Source organism: Choristoneura fumiferana, chromosome 15 (assembly GCF_025370935.1).
Source record: "Choristoneura fumiferana chromosome 15, NRCan_CFum_1, whole genome shotgun sequence".
In the NCBI taxonomy this organism is placed as follows: Eukaryota; Metazoa; Arthropoda; class Insecta; order Lepidoptera; family Tortricidae; genus Choristoneura; species Choristoneura fumiferana.
In genome coordinates, this window is record NC_133486.1 from 9017894 (window position 1) to 9035362 (window position 17469).

The 17469-nt window shown below is 38.2% G+C and overlaps 1 protein-coding gene and 1 pseudogene across 2 annotated transcripts; one reads left to right on the forward strand and one right to left on the reverse strand.

The window, feature by feature from the left end:
- LOC141435836 (phosphatidylcholine translocator ABCB4-like) overlaps nucleotides 1-3481 on the forward strand; it is a 4579-nt pseudogene extending 1098 nt beyond the window's left edge.
- A 5594-nt stretch (nucleotides 3482-9075) lies between these two features.
- Nucleotides 9076-17442, reverse strand: LOC141435660 (pyruvate dehydrogenase E1 component subunit alpha, mitochondrial-like). 2 transcript variants are annotated; one of them, XM_074098398.1, is made up of 9 exons: nucleotides 17287-17396; nucleotides 16035-16229; nucleotides 15636-15680; nucleotides 14973-15222; nucleotides 14236-14399; nucleotides 13864-13962; nucleotides 12749-12928; nucleotides 10245-10463; nucleotides 9076-9622 (listed from the first exon to the last, which is right to left on the reverse strand). In XM_074098398.1, the coding sequence occupies exons 2-9, from the start codon at nucleotides 16035-16037 to the stop codon at nucleotides 9479-9481; spliced, it is 1104 nt and encodes a 367-aa protein (XP_073954499.1). In that variant the 5' UTR covers nucleotides 16038-16229; nucleotides 17287-17396; the 3' UTR covers nucleotides 9076-9478. The 2 variants fall into 2 exon arrangements, with proteins under 2 accessions (XP_073954499.1, XP_073954498.1); XM_074098397.1 differs by lacking the exon at nucleotides 16035-16229 and having other exon boundaries at nucleotides 17287-17442.
- Between the last annotated feature and the right edge of the window lie 27 nt (nucleotides 17443-17469).

Sequence of the window (17469 nt, forward strand, 5' to 3'; positions counted from 1 at the left end):
TAGTTTTTAAAGTATTTTATTGTAATTATTTATGTTGAAAAAATGACTTCTGCCAAGTTCTTGCGGCGCATCTTCTTGGCAATGATGGTCCTTTCGAAAGCGCTGTAGTTTTTAAAAAATGACGTGTTAAAAATGCCCATTTGCGGCCTAATTTACTGGAATTGAATGGCCTAATTTATTGTAATTGGGCCTATTTACTGATTTTTTTTTTTTTTTTTTTTGTTTTGGAACTTCCTATATGAAAAATTATGAAAGGAATATTAGTATCTACTTTACGACGTGTACGACATACTGCCAAAGTAATAAGAAGTGTTTTGTTTAGATCACTTTAAGCACGACAAACTGCATCTCCTTCTGCTGCTGACTGTACTACTACTAATCTACTTTTAATTTTTGTGCAGGGCTACGAGACGCGTATAGGCGCGCGCGCGTCACAGCTATCGGGCGGACAAAGCAGCGCATAGCCATCGCGCGCGCGCTCGTGCGCAACCCGCGCGTGCTGCTGTTGGACGAAGCCACCTCCGCGCTCGACACGCACAGCGAAAAGGTCAGTACAGTACCTCTCTAGTGGGTAAATCGGCAGTCTAGCCCTTTCATTTTATGCAAAGTCATACACAAAATTACCCAGTGTGTCAGGTTCAGTATATATGCTCCGTACACAGACCTATATCTATATCGATCTGTGGCTCCGTGAACATTTTTTTGTAATATATGATAGGGGGCCATCGAGCAGGCGGGTCACGTGATGGAAAGCAATCACCGCCGCCCATGAACATCCATAACTTAACCTGAGTTACGGGTGTGTTGCAGGAGTGCGAGGAGTCCACTATAGGGGTGGTGTAGGGGTTATAGCACGCAGCACGGATTGCTGAGGACCTGAGTTCGTTTCCTAGCGCCGGTCTCTTTTTCTGGTTTCTCTGTGTATCCATGTCTCAGTTTGTATTTTCGATATGGTCTGACTGAAATTGTAACCCCCCTTTCTGCAGGTGGTGCAAGAAGCCCTGGACCGCGCCAGCGAGGGCCGCACCTGTCTGATCATCGCGCATCGGCTCGCGACCATCCAAAACGCGGATATGATTGTGGTCATTGATAAAGGTTAGTTTCCACCATGCTTTCAGTACACATTTTACGAACTAACAAAATACCTACAATTAGGTACTTTGCTCACGACCTTATGATAGCTACATCTATGCAACAAATCATTATTAGAGCAACACAATCGTTCACCATTATTATTATTATTATAGCCTTATATCAGAAGCCTTATATCATCATGCTATGGGTAAAAAAACTTAAGAAGATGACCTGTTGTATGTAGTAGTGACGTGTCCGTATAGGTACAGTACCCGGTGATAAAGATTGGACATCGGTCTTCGGATAAGTGACGTTTTATATCAAACTAGACTAGCGACCCGCCCCGGCTTCGCACGGGCAAAGTATAAAAAAACGGCCAAGTGCGAGTCGGACTCTCATACGAAGGGTTCCGTACCTATACAACATTAGACATTAGCATAAAACAGCAAAAAAAACAGGTTTGCTGTATGGGAGCCCACCTTAAATATTTATTTTATTTTAAATTAATTATTTATGTTTAAAGTACATAACTAACTAAGTACCTGTTGCCGTTATTAATATCGAGCAAAAAAAAAACACGTTTGTTGTATGAGAGCCCCCTTAAACATTTATTTTGTTCTGTTTTTTAGTATTTATAGCGGCAACAGAAATACATCATCTGTGAAAGTTTCAATTGTCTAGCTATCACGATTCATGAGATACTGCCTAGTGACAGACAGACAGACGGACAGTGGAGTCTTAGTAATAGGGTCCCTTTTTATTACCCTTTGGGCACAGAACTCTAAAAAGGTCTCTAATCAAGGGCACTTCACTCACACACATTTTTCAGCTCAATTTCCCAAAAACAACACCCGACACGCACGAAGCCGGGGCGCGTCAACGTAGAGTAAATGCCTTTTTTAGTTAGATTGATATTTTTAAATTCGTAATATCTTTTGAATGAAATGTCCGATTTGAATAATTCAAAAAGTAATCTACAGGTATTGAAACCGTCTTGAATATGAAATTATTTATTTGGATAAGGATTATACAAAGGTATATATAACATGGTCTGATTTTAGTCGTCATTTCTGTCAACTTTTAAAATGTAAAAAGTAGTTATAGTGACATAACTACAATAGTTGAACATATAGTATCGCTGAGTTTTTTGTAGATCTTGATGTATTCTTTAATATCGTAAAACATTTTTTGTTCTATAATCAATAGTTTCTACAGCGCATGCGATGAAAGATGTTTTATGGCAACTTTTTTTACACTTTGAGTTACATTATTGTAGTTTTAGTACGGAACCCTATTTTTTTTCTATTAATAAATATAGCCTATGGCATTTTGGAATAATTTAGCATTCTAATAGTGAAAGAATTTTTCAAATCGGTCCAGTAGTTTTTGAGTAAATTCGTAACAAACGTAAAAATAGTATAGATTAGTATAGATAAATACTGCACCTTTATGGACTTAATTAATTTACGTCAAGTTAATGACATGTAAACTTCGAATATCTATAGAGAGCTGTTGCAATTGGAACTACTAGAAAAAGGATAGTGCCCTCTTTTTCCTAAAGATGCCATCGTACAATTTAAAGTTTTAGGCGGTTTCAACAACTCTTTATTATATATTTTCATCTAGAAATACGTCCGTACCTACTCTATTGCACCTGTACAACGACTGACAATCGTCACATAAGTAGTGTGTGACAACGATCTACGAACCCGAAATTAGCCGAGACTCTTTCCAAAGACCGATGTCCCATATCAATTCTGTGCACTACAACATATACAACAGACCATCTTCTTAAGTTTTTTACCTATACCAGAAGTTACACTAACGAACGAAAAAATCTGAGGATGAACTCTGGTTGAGTTCGAAACGGTCAGTCCGTCTGTACTGGCCCTTAGACATTCGGCGTGAGGTGCGTTGGTGGAATTATAACTGTATTTATTGTTTGTTCCTTAGGCGTGGTAGCCGAGACAGGAACACACAAGGAGCTCATAAAGTTGAAAGGCATCTACGCCAGGCTGTACGAACTACAGTGTGGCTTCGTCGAAGAAAGCGACGAGAACTTACAGGCTGAAGAACACGAGTCGTAGTGGCAGTATCCAACAAGATTATATGTTGAAGTGTATAGACTAGCTTTTACCGGCGACTTCGTCTGGAAGTTTCGTTTGTTGCTATCTTTATCCCTATCTAACATTAGCACCTACTTATTCCCTATCTAACATGAGTATTATAAAAGCCTTACAAAATCCTTGTCCAACCTAATTTATAAATGCTAAAGTAAATAACTATCTATCTGTTAGCTCTTCGCACTTAACCGCTCAACTGATTAAGACGAAATTTGGTATGGATATAGTGGTTTATGGTCAAACCCCTCGGAAGGCCACAGGATACTTTTTATCCCGGAAAAATATAAAGTTCTGCATAAACGATATTCGCGAAGTGGCGGACAGCAGCAACCCTTCATACCGGAATAGACGAAAGGAAGTTGAAGACTCCAGTAGACGCAGTGTATACAGCAGCAACAAAAATATACATACGTTTGAAGTGCAAAAATATGTATACAGGACTTTATTGCCTGAACATAAGGCGTATACTTATTTGCACTTTGGCTGTATTCATATCTTTGTTGCTGACTGTACAGCGGGCGGGCAACGAAACGTTGACCAGAGACTTATTCTCTAAACACTTGGTACACAACCACTTCTTTCTGCCACACGCATAAGATGAGGGTAAGGCCAGAAATTGATGGATTTAGACGCTATAGCCGCACAGTGGTTATCTCGCAGCACATGTAATGAACAGAGAAAAAGCGTCGTGGAATGTGATAAACTTCTCACCAGTAGTGTAATGTTTGTACTCGTTGTCGTATTTGAGCATTTCTAGAAAAGTTTGTACTTACATTTGATTTGCGACTTCGATTTTGAGATTGATGCTTAGTTTAAATAACATAGTCTCCCAAAATGTCCCAATTAATTTGTATGGAAAGTTCCTGCGATCCATAGAGTTTAAAAAAAAGGAAATTCCATACAAATTAATTGGGACATTTCGAGAGACTATGTTATTTCAACTCAGTATCGTTCACTCTATCTACCTGCAAATTTTTACCCAAATCGGAGTCGCAAATCAAATGTACAAACTTTTTTAGAAATGCTCATTTACCTACCATCTCTATCTATCCTCATCTTACTAAAGAAGAGGTGAAAACGATAGTGATTCAGAGTACGTTAGATAATAAGCCCTCTGGTATAAATTCAGTATGAGAGTCCTTCTAACCTCTTACTTCTATTCTATATAGTTCCAAGTGAATACGGCCGTAAATGCAACTGTAAAAAAACACGCAACGCTACCTATAATTTGGTAACCAAATATTTCGTTGCTGTACAATCTTTTTAATCAACAACCATTTTCGTTAATAATTTTACCAGGTACTCACCTGTACTTAAAAAGCTAAAGTAAACTTTATTTTAGTGGCATATAGCTCATTTGAGGTACAAAGTTTGCCAGGGATTGACATAATAAGGGTAATCTGTAATCATTAATTTACCGGTTCCTTAGCCTTGGCCAGAAACTGAAAGTGCCAAAAAACGAAAGGTTCGTCAACTGGTTTTAAATTTTGATCCTACAATGCGAAAAATTGTAAGTCTGATCGTTTGTTACCTCTTCACGTCTAAACTGCTGTACCGATTTAGATGAAACTCAGTATACAGATATTTTGAGTCCCGGGGAAGACCATAGGGTAGTTGGACGCTGTTATGCAATAGTGTGTCAACCCTGATTAATTCTGCAATACAATTTCAACCCTTAGAAAATAATTTTAACAGTTGACATATGTATTGCAAAATGACAGTGGGTTGACTCAGTATTGCTAATAAATAATAATAAATAAAATCGTTTGATTCAGATCACCAAGAATCCATAGTTTTGTTAGCATACAATTTCATTCTATAACTATGTTAGTAATTATGTTAGTAAAATGTTTGCAAAACAGCGTCCAGTTTTCATCCCGGAAAATTGCATAGGTAGTACCCGCGGGAAAGCGTTAAACGAATTCTACGCGGACGGAGTCGCTGGCAGCAACTAGTAAATAATGAAGACACTTTATTTTAGTAGCAAAAGTATTTGAACTGGGAAACAGTCTAAAAATATTTCAACACGCTCGTGCTTATACTTTTGTCAATAAATTCGCGTATTCGAGTAGGTACTCGATTCTTTTTTAATTTCGACTGTTAAGACTTATGCTGTAGACAATACATACATAGCGATTTACAATGTAGGACGTAGTTCTGCAAACAGGAACCAACCCACACCTCCCCCCAAAATTGAAAAAAGTATATGCAACAAGTTACTGAAATGCACTCTATCGAGTTGATAGAAGGTGCATTTTAGTAACTTGTTGCATACTTATCTAAACTTTGGGGGCAGGTGTGGGTTGGTTCCTGTTTGCAGAACTACGTCCCATATTCAAGAAAACGCTTCTTCGCTAGTGATCCTTAAGTATTAAATTGCCTTATCTAAGTTCAATAGAAGTGGTCCGAAAATAGTCTCTACCTATCTAATTTTGTACAATAACCTTTTTCATAAAATAACCTTTTTATTTACGTAGTCATTTCTGTATAACTTATCCACCGAAAAATTATTGGCACTTTACGAGTACAACCAAGTACCTATTAGAATGAAATAATCCGTCATTTCTGAACCAAAGAAAGGTTACGATTACGACACACTGACTTGCATCACTAATACGTTAAGCGCCATCTATTGTGCCTTTATAAAACTACGCGAGTGCCACAATGTGACCTAATAAATAGTGTATAGGTTCCACGTAACATTTATTAATACTTACCCCTAATTTAAGTTATTTTAGACTTGATAGAGTCATAATATAGGCGAGGGGGACGAGTGGGCCGTGCCCACCCCAGTATGATCTAGTGCCCACCACATGATGTTGGGCTACCGATTCGAAATTCTATAATAAAAAATCCAGGACAGACCCCCCCCCCCCCCTGAAAAATAACCCTAGATACGCCAATGGATAGAGTCTTTATTCATTTTAATAACCTTCAAGTTGCAACCTTTTTATTCTTAGGTCACTCGCTATCACGCGAGACTAAACAAAAGCAAGGCATTTTGAGTCTTCAAGTAATATGTCCATTTTAGAATGATAAAAGAAGAATGAACCTTGTGTCCCATTAATAACATAATAATATCATAACATCATAACTTAACCCTGTCTGTCCCTTACGTAAGTTCGAATGCACTAAAAGCTAAATGAAGAAGATTTGTTATTGAACCCACTAGAACCAGAAATACACAGAGTAGGAGCTTGCGTGCTCAAATTTTTGAGCTATTCATGCGAGTCGTTATTTCTACTAATTCCTGTATATTTTCCTAAAGTAGCTATTATCAAAAAATATTGTGTTCCTATTCCAACCTACCCGACATTCCTTGTACCATTCCCTTTAAGTACCTTTTTTTTTAATTATCTGTAGAATTTCTAACCAATTGCTCCAAAGCACCGCAAAAACTATTTGACTAGGTATATCGTGTGTGCTTTAATGGTATTGTTTGGTTTTTAATGTAATGATAGATTTTGATTGCAAGTTACCACTAAATATAAATAATTGATTTGAACAAATTATAACACCATTTATTGCAACAAGCTCTGATGAATCGGCTTGACGACTTGTGGCTCTGTTTATATAATTTTTTATAATTGTCTAAATTGTACTTAAACTAGCGCTGTCTTAAAAAAATTAGCCGAAAATGTATAAAATTGTTTACCTACTAGAGTTCTTGCTTACTTAACCAGTGTTTTATATAGCTTCTCATAACGTGTATACTTAGATATTAATGTATAGATATGTTTTATAAATTGTAAATAACGTGTATTTTGATGTACGGAACTACGGATCCGTAATACCTTAGGTTTCATTCTGTCAACATTACATTTTGTTTGTTTTGTACAATTTCAGTTCTATAGTTTATACGATTTTAGGATTATTCGCGGCAGTTCCTTTGTTTGTCCCTTCGATGATCCTTCTTTTTTGTTTCTTCCTTCTTTTGATGGTCCTTTTGCGTTTCTTTTTTGCTCTAGTTCCTTCACTTGACTTGAAGGAAGAACTGCGTTTAATTTCTCGCCTTTGTTCCTTTGCACGAACTGAAGATAAGAAGTTGTTAATGCGAAAGGAACAAAGGCGAAAAAAAATACAGTTCTTGTTTAAATTATATTGTAACAGATAACTCACGTCTTAAATCGAGTTTAGCTCGACATGTTTCATATAATTTAATATGAGTGAGTCTCACGATAGTTTCATGTTCAAAACAGTTCTTGTTTCAAGTTTTGTGAAGGAATTAGTGCGAAAAAAACGCGATGGTTCCATCGGAGGAGCAGCCAGAGGAAATAGCGCGAATAATCCCAATTTTAGCAATGTAGAAGTAAATATTGGGCTAATGTATTGCAGAGTTGGTGTAAGTTGCATGATAGAGCCAACTGGACCAATGTATAAATTTGTGCTATTTGGCTTATGCTTTGCTTATTCGAAAAATGTGAACCATGTGTATCAGGAAAAATAAATTACTCAAAATGAAATTGTACAAGACAATATTCAGTTTCATTCTGTTTCACCAATAATTGTATGCATTTTTCTAGTAGCAATAAGAGAACAACCTCTGTTGATAGACGAATAACATAGTTCCATAGACGTTGTGCTCAAATATTGATTTGTGATGTCGATGTATTTTTATAATTGTTCGTTTTGTAGTAGTACTATTCTGTTAAATAGGTATATCTACTAATAAATAACATATACATATTCACCGAGTTTTATTTCAATTCCTACTTATATATATTCCATAAAGTTCAGTTGCATGTCGCGGGCCTCGCTTTGACGCCCACGCATCAACGCATTCACTGCCACCTGACTTCCACAGGTGCCACCGACGCACATGTGCGTTAAAGATGTATGAATAATTATGATGATGACAGCGGCACTGGGTAAAGTTCCGAATACGCATACAATATGCGTCGGTGGCAGTGAATGCGTTAAAACAATATTCATGATATAGCCCGAAGCGAACTGTGAATAAGTTTCTATAAAAAATACTTTTTTGCTGACTATACTTTTTGCTAACTTCGTCTACTTAGTACTTTGTTTCAAAACGTACTAAGAGTCTATGACTTTGAAAGAGAATCAATTTAATAACTGACGAAGGTTTTCCTACCCCCACTGTACCTACTTGTCATCCAGGAAACAACTTTTCCGTGCCGATTTTTCAAGTCAATGTCGTTATAAGGCTGCGTTTCAACCAGAGATGTGCGAGGGTGCGTCGCGAAGAATTTGTTTTTCATGAACCAATAGAAACGCTTTATTTACCTATCCTCGCTCCGCTCATCTGTTTCCACTAGACTAGACAAACACATTCCTCACAACACATACTCCCACACCGTCGTTTTACGGTAGCGACGAAGACAACTTTAAAAAATCCCTAATTAGTTTATTTTTTGTATGTGTTTTTTGTGTATTTTATATGTCTTTTTGTGTACCTATTGTAGTATTTTCAATAAAAGATTGTGTTCAGTCTTCAGATGTTGTTTTATTTTCTTGTTTTCGTGATATTTTAATAAGTTTTATATATTAATGCGTGTGTCGGCTGGGAGGGACCGAATGTGAGAGTGAGCTGTCGAACTCACTTTTTTCAAAGTGACAGTTCGTTTAGAAACTATAACACACCAATTACTTTTTTATAATTTGAATTTTACAGCGCATTGGTGTTTCAGCTGTAATGCTGTAATTTTTTGTCGACAAATAAATAAATAAACAAATAAATCACTTGAGGAACGCAGCCTAACCATTTGAGAAGTTCCGTCCTGCCACCGACCACCAGATTACACCAGTTTATCGTACTATCAGCGGATTTAAATGTATGTAGGACTTACAATGTTTTGTCCTAAGTCCTACATACATGTAAAGTTAAGTAAAGGCTAGTAAAAAAGTAAACAATAGGTACAAATTCATATTATTTTTATTTTCAAACAGTTTGCACTGTAAAAGATATAACAAAATAAAAGGCGAAGTATATAAAAACATTACCTACATTAATTTTTTTTCATTTGCATTTTATAAACAATATACCTAATATTATCAAAGTAGAAAATAATAATAATCACAACAATTACAGAAAAAAACAAAAAAAAAACAATTCAATAAAAAAAACACTTTCGTTGCCTTTCCTTGATCACTAACTCAAAAACCGTTGCACTACGATCTTTCAAAAAAAAGGAAATTTTAAGTTAGCTTTTCACGTCGAACACTGTTCAAATAACGAAACGTTTAGACTTTTTGCCTTGTGACCGATAAAATTAAATTTGGACCATTTTATTCAAGGTAATAGATAAAATCTGGAGATACTATCCAACGCAGGTGCGTTTCCTCGGCTGCTCGAGGTATTTCACGTAGAGATGTGTATAGAGTTCCTTCGCGTCGGGCTCGGAGCCTGCCTCGGCGGCCTTCTTCGCTTCAGCGCATGCCGCCTTTGCTTTCTTGTTTATTTCCTACAAAATGGGCCAAATATTTATAAAACATGTTTAACGTCAACAACCGACGCCTAAAGACATGTAAAAGACTGCCAGGTTGAAGTGGCACTGGGCTGGCCACGTCAGCCGAATGCATCCACTGCGATAGGCTAAAAATGCCACAGAGTGGGTGCCACAGGCAGTGGCGTAGCTATCGTAGGGCCAGGTGCCCCGGAGCTCAAGGGGCCTCTAATCTAAGCTTTAAATTGAAAAGAGAGGAGCATAAAAGAAAAAGAGAGAAAAAAAAACTTGTGAGCAGGCTTGACCCTCGAGCCTGCTAGGGATAAGTTCTACTCACTGTATCCTATTCTTATTCCTATCTATAACTTTGAAGGCCAATATATAAGTTCAAGCTATGTACGTGGAAAGAGGGGGTGAGGGCCCAATTCTTTCTCTATGCACCGGGGCCATTGACCACCTAGCTACGCCACTGGCCACAGGACGGATGACAATGGCGGGTATGTCCAGAAGTAGAGTCGTATCACTATTTATGCACGCTTAGTGTCAAATATTGGTACTGGTACCTTGAATCAATTTAATCTTCTGGCACCCCAAATAATAATGTAACAACACAAAAAAATCATAAGTCCTAAGGCATTACCTCGATCTCCTCATCCGTTGCCAGTTTATTTTCGACTATTATTTTCTTCAGCTTGTTCAGGGGGTCCTTGGTCTTTCTGACCGCCTGGACCTCCTCTCGGGTTCTGTAGCTCACTCCGGGGTCCGACATGGAGTGCCCGTAATACCGGTAGGTCTGCATCTCTACTATCATAGGGCCTTGTCCGGAACGGCTGTAGTCTGATGCTACCTTTGCTATCTCCTGCAAATGAAATGCAATAACAAACATGATTGAGACTTAGAAATCACCATAAATAAATACATATCCGATGCTAATTACTATGCTGTAGTAACCCGGTCACAAGGACTCACACTGTTTATTTGATTTAAGAAATGCCATGTTGACTACCTATAGCTTTTGGGTGCGGTTAGTGGACGACTTCGTAATAATCAAGTCAACCCATTAGAAGTCTGTTAGTCCACCCTTCTGACAATGTCATGAGTGTTTAAAGTATCAGGTCGTACATTATTGTTATTCAATCCGGGTCGATAACTACAGGTCACACTTTAACCGCACCCCAGCTCATCTCCATCATCAGCATGATCTTTAGCATTAGATTCTCAACGCATAAGTGGGACGCAACGTGTGTCGACAGTCTTGCCGCGTCTCACATCCAGAGCACCGCGCTCAAAGCTGGGACGGCTGCTGAACAAGCTCAGATAAACAAGCGACGCAAATACTTAGCTTTAATCAAACTATCATGAGTTTACGGCGCTTGCTTTTGAGACAATGGGACCATGGTCAGAAGACACCAACATTTTTGTTAAAGATCTGTCATCTCGTATCGTTTAGACCCCAGGGCTGGGACTTACAACTCGCAAAGATTAGGAATAACAGTTCAGCGAGGTAATGCGGCCAGTGTCTTGGGACCATTGACTGAGGCAGAAAAGCAGAAAATCTAGACGAGATTTTTACTTTGTAATATTAGTTTAATTTGTATTTAGTTTTAGTTTTTTAATTGTTTTTTTTTTATATAATATTAGTTAGTCAAGTAAATATTTGTTTTAGGAGTTCTTCATTATATATAAGTACATATATATTAAATAAAACCATAAAAATTACAAGTAGAAATTAAAATTTAAACCACAATTTTTGTGAATTCCCGTCGGGATTAAGTTTAATTCTGGATTTAGACGTACAATTCAACTCTATCGGAATCGGACCTAATTAATTGTGCACCTGGGCAAAGCCGTGGGTAGGTAAAGGATAGTACGGTCACCAGCATCAATATCTGACACAACAAGCGTGCATAAATATCTGATACGACTCTATTTCCAGGGCCGGAAGGACGTGTCAGATATTTTTGCACGCTAAGCTGTGGCAGATACTCGTATTAATGCTGGTGACTGTACCGTATGGACCGATATCAATGCGGTTCTTTTTTATGTGAAAGCTCGCGAATGTTTTTAGCCATTGACATATATGTACTAGACTGCATGTTTCTTACATCAAAACGGTACACAAAATTAGTTCACAGCGCGGTTTTGTGAACAGTTCACTATAGTTTGTTGACGTGCGTGACAGGGGTTGAGTCAAAGTAATATTGACGATTGATGCGCCGCGCGTTTTGTTCCAAACAGGCAGTCTAGTGCCGTAAGGTACATAGATGTCGATGTTTTTAACTATAGACTACCGGATGGCCAAGTGGTTAGAGAACCACGTTCACTTCGTAGTCGCTTGAGGTCCCGGGTTCGACTCACAGCCGGGTCAGATATTTGCATGAATAAGACGAATGTTTGTTTTCGGGTCATGGATGTTTAATATTTAAGTATGTATTTATCTATATAAGTATGTTTATCCATTGCCTAGTATCCATAGTACAAGCTTTGGTTAGTTTGGGACACGTTTGGGACTAGGTACAATACGGTATTTGACAACTCCTGATTTTGCCATATCTTAATATTATTATGCAAATATAGATATACAGATAGAGTTTAGCGAAGAGAAAATTTAAATCGGTTGAAAAAAAATTTTTTTTTTATTCAACTGGATGGCAAACGAGCAAGTGGGTCTCCTGATGATAAGAGATCACCACCGCCCATAGACACCTGCAACACCAGGGGGATTGCAGATTAGATTTATAGTGATTTTTTGAAAAATCTATATACCTGTCTTTTTCTCAAACGCTTTTCTCTATGCAGCAAGTATGGCGGTACTGGCGTGTGACGTCACATGCCAGTATGTCTTTCTCTGTCTAATCTTGAATTTGAAACCTTTATAACTTTGTTATTTGGAAAGGTAGCTTAAAAATTATTTTTCTATTCGATAACAGGCATTGTGTAGTTTTAATTTATAAAACATATACAAAATAGTCAAATACCGTATTGGTGTCAAGTGTGCCATAATATTTATATTTATTTATTTATTAAAATTGATTCAGCCGTTTGTGAGATATTGAACTTTAAAATGATAATGTCGGGGTATTCCAACTTTTCTAAGTTGCTTGCGTTACATGCACTGTGTATATTTGCGACATTGAATCTTACTCTGACAGTAATGACGTCCATGCCGTCTGCCCTGATGCCAGGAATGACTCTGCCAGCCTGGAAATAGTTGGTGCTGGACGAAGAGCGTTCCGATGCCGTGCCCATGCCATAGTAATTGTTCTCGCAGACGAATACCACGGGTATTTTTAGCAACGATGCTATGTTGAAGGACTCGTGTACCTGAAATTAATTAATCGGCAAGCATAAGGTACATATACCTACTTTGTTTTTGAAAGAAAGAGAAAAAAATCATTTAGGTAGCTGAGCATCTACCTTCTCATTGATATGTGGTTCTTTTTTATGAGCAATAAATGTTTTTCTTACTTTCTTTTTTTATTTATTGCCACAAAACACATTAAATAAGATTACATACAAAATCAAAGTAAGTAAAAGTAAGTAGTAAGTTTTTGTAAGTTTCTTTGATCATGATCACTTCGGTATCCCATACTTTTTGTCTTGTCAATGATATGAGGGCTACTTGACAGGTGAAATATGGATAGATGGCGTTAGTATCTTCTTCTTCTTCAACCTTGATCTACCCAATGCTGAGTAAAGGTCTCTTCCATTTTAGACCATTCTGTGCGGTCCTGAGTTTTCCGCATCCAGTCCTTCCCAGCCGCTCGCACCAAATCGTCCGTCCATCTTGCTGGCTGCCATCCCACATTCCTGAGCCCCTTTCGTGGTCGTTGGTGGTGGCGTTAGTATCGCCGTACGTCAAACGGACCTCACGATACTAACGCCATCTAGCGATATTGCGCCAAAAATCATTCAAGCTAAACACAGCACAGTTACTGTCAAGCAGGCATGAACATCATTCGAATAAAGTATTATTGGAATTATTATTCGAATACACAATAAAATAACTTAACGATTTTTTATTCAGGAATAAATTATGTGTGGGGTGTTGGTGTAGGTAGGTCATGATAGAAGGCACTCCATGCAGTTGTTATGCATGAGGATCGAAGTCCTAAAGATGAGAGTCGGAACATGTACTATATAATATGCGTCCGAGTTGAGAAAATTCGATGGAGCGATGCAAGATGTTTTAGTTTCTATATTTGTTCACTAGATGGCGCTAGGATTCACTACACAGGTAACACAGGTATGTTTCGTACCTGCCCCTGATTGGCCGCTCCGTCGCCGTACAGCGCAAAGCAGACTCCGCAATCGTCGGTGTACATGTGGCCAAAGCCCAAACCAACACCAAGAGGCACCTAAATAAATAAACGACAATAACAACATTATTTATTTTACACACCACGTAATGTGTGTTACTATTCTACGTAGTACCTATTATTATTTATTCTGTGCTATTACTAACGCTCGTCCATGAAGCAAGCGTTGGTGTTACAAATTAACGAAAAATTTAATTAAATTGATTCATCCGAGTTGAGAAACTTAACCGCTGTAGCAGTTCATCTATAATTCTATATGTATCTATTTGATATCTAAGTCGCCACAATTGAAATACAGTATTCTGTCCATACCTGCCCACCGACGATACCCTGGCCACCGTAGAAATGCGGCGGCACGTAGAGATGCATGGAGCCCCCCTTCCCGCCCATAAGACCGTCGGCCTTGCCTGTGAGCTCAGACAGCACCAGACGCGGCCCGTCTTTGCCTTGCTGCCTTTGAAACATCATCGCGAAGCCTGAGACGGTAATGGATTGTATTGTATAACTCTTTATTGTACAGCTACCAGTACCATTTATCTGACACAAGAAAGCACGTACCTATCTATGTAAATTACCTACGACTATATTTCTAGGGCCGACAGAATAACTTGTCTGATATTTTTGCACGCCCCGTTGTGGCAGATACCTAAATATGTATTAATGGGGTTATGCAGGTCACTGTACATAAAACTCATGAAATCAACAGTTAATAAGAGAAAGAGATGGACAAAGGCAAGTTTATCCCTGGGAGGTATCTCTTACAATTTGTTTTTGAACAATTGACATAATAGGACATCACACATCAGAAACAAGAATAGACACTACAATGAGCAATGGAAAGATAAAAGGACAGAAAATATTTAATTTACTTAAAGAGTACTAACATCAACATATTTAGGTACACAACACACTACTACAAAATAATAAATAAACAATAAACATTTGCAATTTACCATAAGCTGTACGATTAACCTATTCAATGGGATGTAGTTTAGACTGAGATGATGATTATGATGATCTTTCTCTAGTCTAAGAGCACTGTATTATACCGTGGCATCTATAAGATGTAATCAGATTATCCGTCGGCTTCATGGCAGCGACGATGCCGGTACCGACTGCTTCTGTCCCGACGTAGAGGTGGCAGAACCCATAGATCTTCTTAGCTTTGTACAGATTAGCAGCTTCTGTCTCCATTCGTCTGATTAGGACCATGTTTTCATACAGCTCTAGAGCCTCCTGTCTGGTTACTTTTACTTCTGTTGGGATCTTGGATTTGTCGAAGTTGTGGACTTCTGGGGACTGGAAGTTGTTCGTCAGTAAATTACCATGATCTTTAGAGTAGTCTTGAGTAGTAGAGCTTAGAGAACCGACGTGCGTTTTAGAAACGCGCGTTGTGAGCGCGTTTTTCTATCTTATCTATAGATCAGCGAAAAGATCTGGAATAGAGACCGCGGATAGGCATATAAATAGGTATCAAAATAATAATATAATATCAAAAATACAGAAGGCGTAAGTAAAGCACCCGTTGCAGCTTGTTGACCTTAAATTCATAAGTATAACTGAGGCAGGATATTAAGTAACCTTATTTTGCGCATCAAGTTTAAAACTAAGAGCTGTGACCTAATAATTATTATAAACAAGAGTTGAAATCGACTTGTACCTGTTGTTGACCTAAAGTAAATAAAAAGAGAAATTAGCCGAAAGTGACGTACAGAAATAGGCACCGTGGCTTCCTCAGCATATTGTCGTATCGGATTCTGTAACAATGAATTAGGAAGATGTTTTGTCATAATATATGGGAATTGGGAACCAATGATTGTATTCATATTTATTATAGAAATATAATTTGTGTCATCAATGATGATAAAGAAATATATTCATTTATACCTATCCCGCGGGAACCTTACAATTTTCCGGGAAAAAAATTATCCTCCGCCTTAATCTTGGTTATAATTTTATCTCTGTGCCGAATTCCATTCAAATATGTTGCAAACAATCATCTAAACTTTCGAATGCATAATAAAGTAGGAAATTACGTAGAATTAAAACGAGCTGGATAAAAATATCATAAAAAATTAAAGAAAAAAAGTGGCAAAAACATGCTAACTAACCATCAGACGGTCATTTCCCCAATTACATTAGTTTTTACTCTTAGCCACACGACTAAGAGGCTCTACGATTCTCGGGTCATTGAGAATCGACTTATAGTTTTCAGGGGGGTCCCTGTTCTTTATTGGGCCGACGTGGGAGGATATCAGTTTGAACAGTCGTTGGAAGCGCGGAGAGCTTTTTAGCGGGAAAGTCTTCTGAACACCATCGAGAACAATAAAACAAAAATAATAGCCCAATTGGCGCGGCCAACCACGACTTTGCGTACAGATGTGCAAGTTGCGGAAAGTTTCCGAAAAGTTGGAATAGTTCTCGGAAATTTCTGGAAATTTTCACAAGAAATATTGGTAATTAATGGGTTTCAATCCCCATACAAAATTGAGAGAAGTCCGAAATTTTCCTATGTGAAATATTCCGCAATTTTGGAAAGTTTCCTATGCGGCGTAGGTGGCGAGCCGCGCAAATGAGGGTTTTTCGACAGGTGAAATATCGCTAGATGGCGTTAGTATCGTGAGGTCCGTTTAACGTTTTAGTCTTGCTTGCGATTGGTTCATTTGGATATTTATCCAATCACAAGCGTGACAGAGTTGTCAAACTTACCTCACGATACTAACGCCATCTAGCGATATTTCGCCTGACGAAAAACCCTCATTCACTATTCATTGCTCGGTCGCAACGCTCACAGCCCAGCGGTTTATTTGCAACACAGGCAATGAATTACACAAGCAAAATAAACCGTTTAAAAAATGCTGGCCGTGCGACCGGTCTACCGTCGCTGTAGAGACTGGGCCCACTACCTGTACGAGCGAAATTCTATCTATCTTCGCTACTCAGTCAAGGCTTCTAAACAACAAGCGGAAACCATCTGGTTTTACTCTCGTAGGGCCTACGCTAGCTGACGCGGTTTTCACGGAGCGGGTGGATGCCTATTGAAAAATAGTACCTATGAGCAACGCTAACTGCACGCGTCGCGTGCGACGGATTTGACCAGCAGTGCGTGCCCGCAGGCGATCACCCGCGACAGCTAGCGTAGGCCCTTACTGATGGAAATTTCGTATTATTAGGTACTCGTTACTAGCTATTGCCCGTGAAGAAATGAAATAGAATGGCGTTACTCGTTCTATTCCACTTTCAATGTGAATAAAAAACTAGGACGAAAATTTACGAGTCAGCATGACCTGCTGGATTAGGGACTATTTATTTCATAATCTAAAAAAAAACTAATATATATAAGTAAATCAAGAGGTTACTTACCAAAACATATTTGATCAAATGGTTTAACTTGAGATTTAAACTTCTACTAAATTTACTCAACATTTTTCCTGAAATTTAGAATAGCTTAGCATCAAAGTTGTGTAAATTTCAACAAGTAAATTCCTAACTACACGTCAAAATAAATTTGACATTTTAACCACGCACTGACGCGAGGTAATTTAT

Excerpts from the sequence above, each read along its gene's own strand:
- LOC141435660 (XM_074098397.1), bottom strand. The coding sequence starts at position 17,349 with ATGTTGAGTAAATTTAGTAGAAGTTTAAATCTCAAGTTAAACCATTTG. Across the intron at positions 13,963-14,235 it reads AGGGTATCGTCGGTGGGCAG|GTGCCTCTTGGTGTTGGTTT; the intron begins GTATGGACAGAA and ends TTATTTATTTAG. Across the intron at positions 10,464-12,748 it reads TGGACGTCATTACTGTCAGA|GAGATAGCAAAGGTAGCATC; the intron begins GTAAGATTCAAT and ends TTTCATTTGCAG.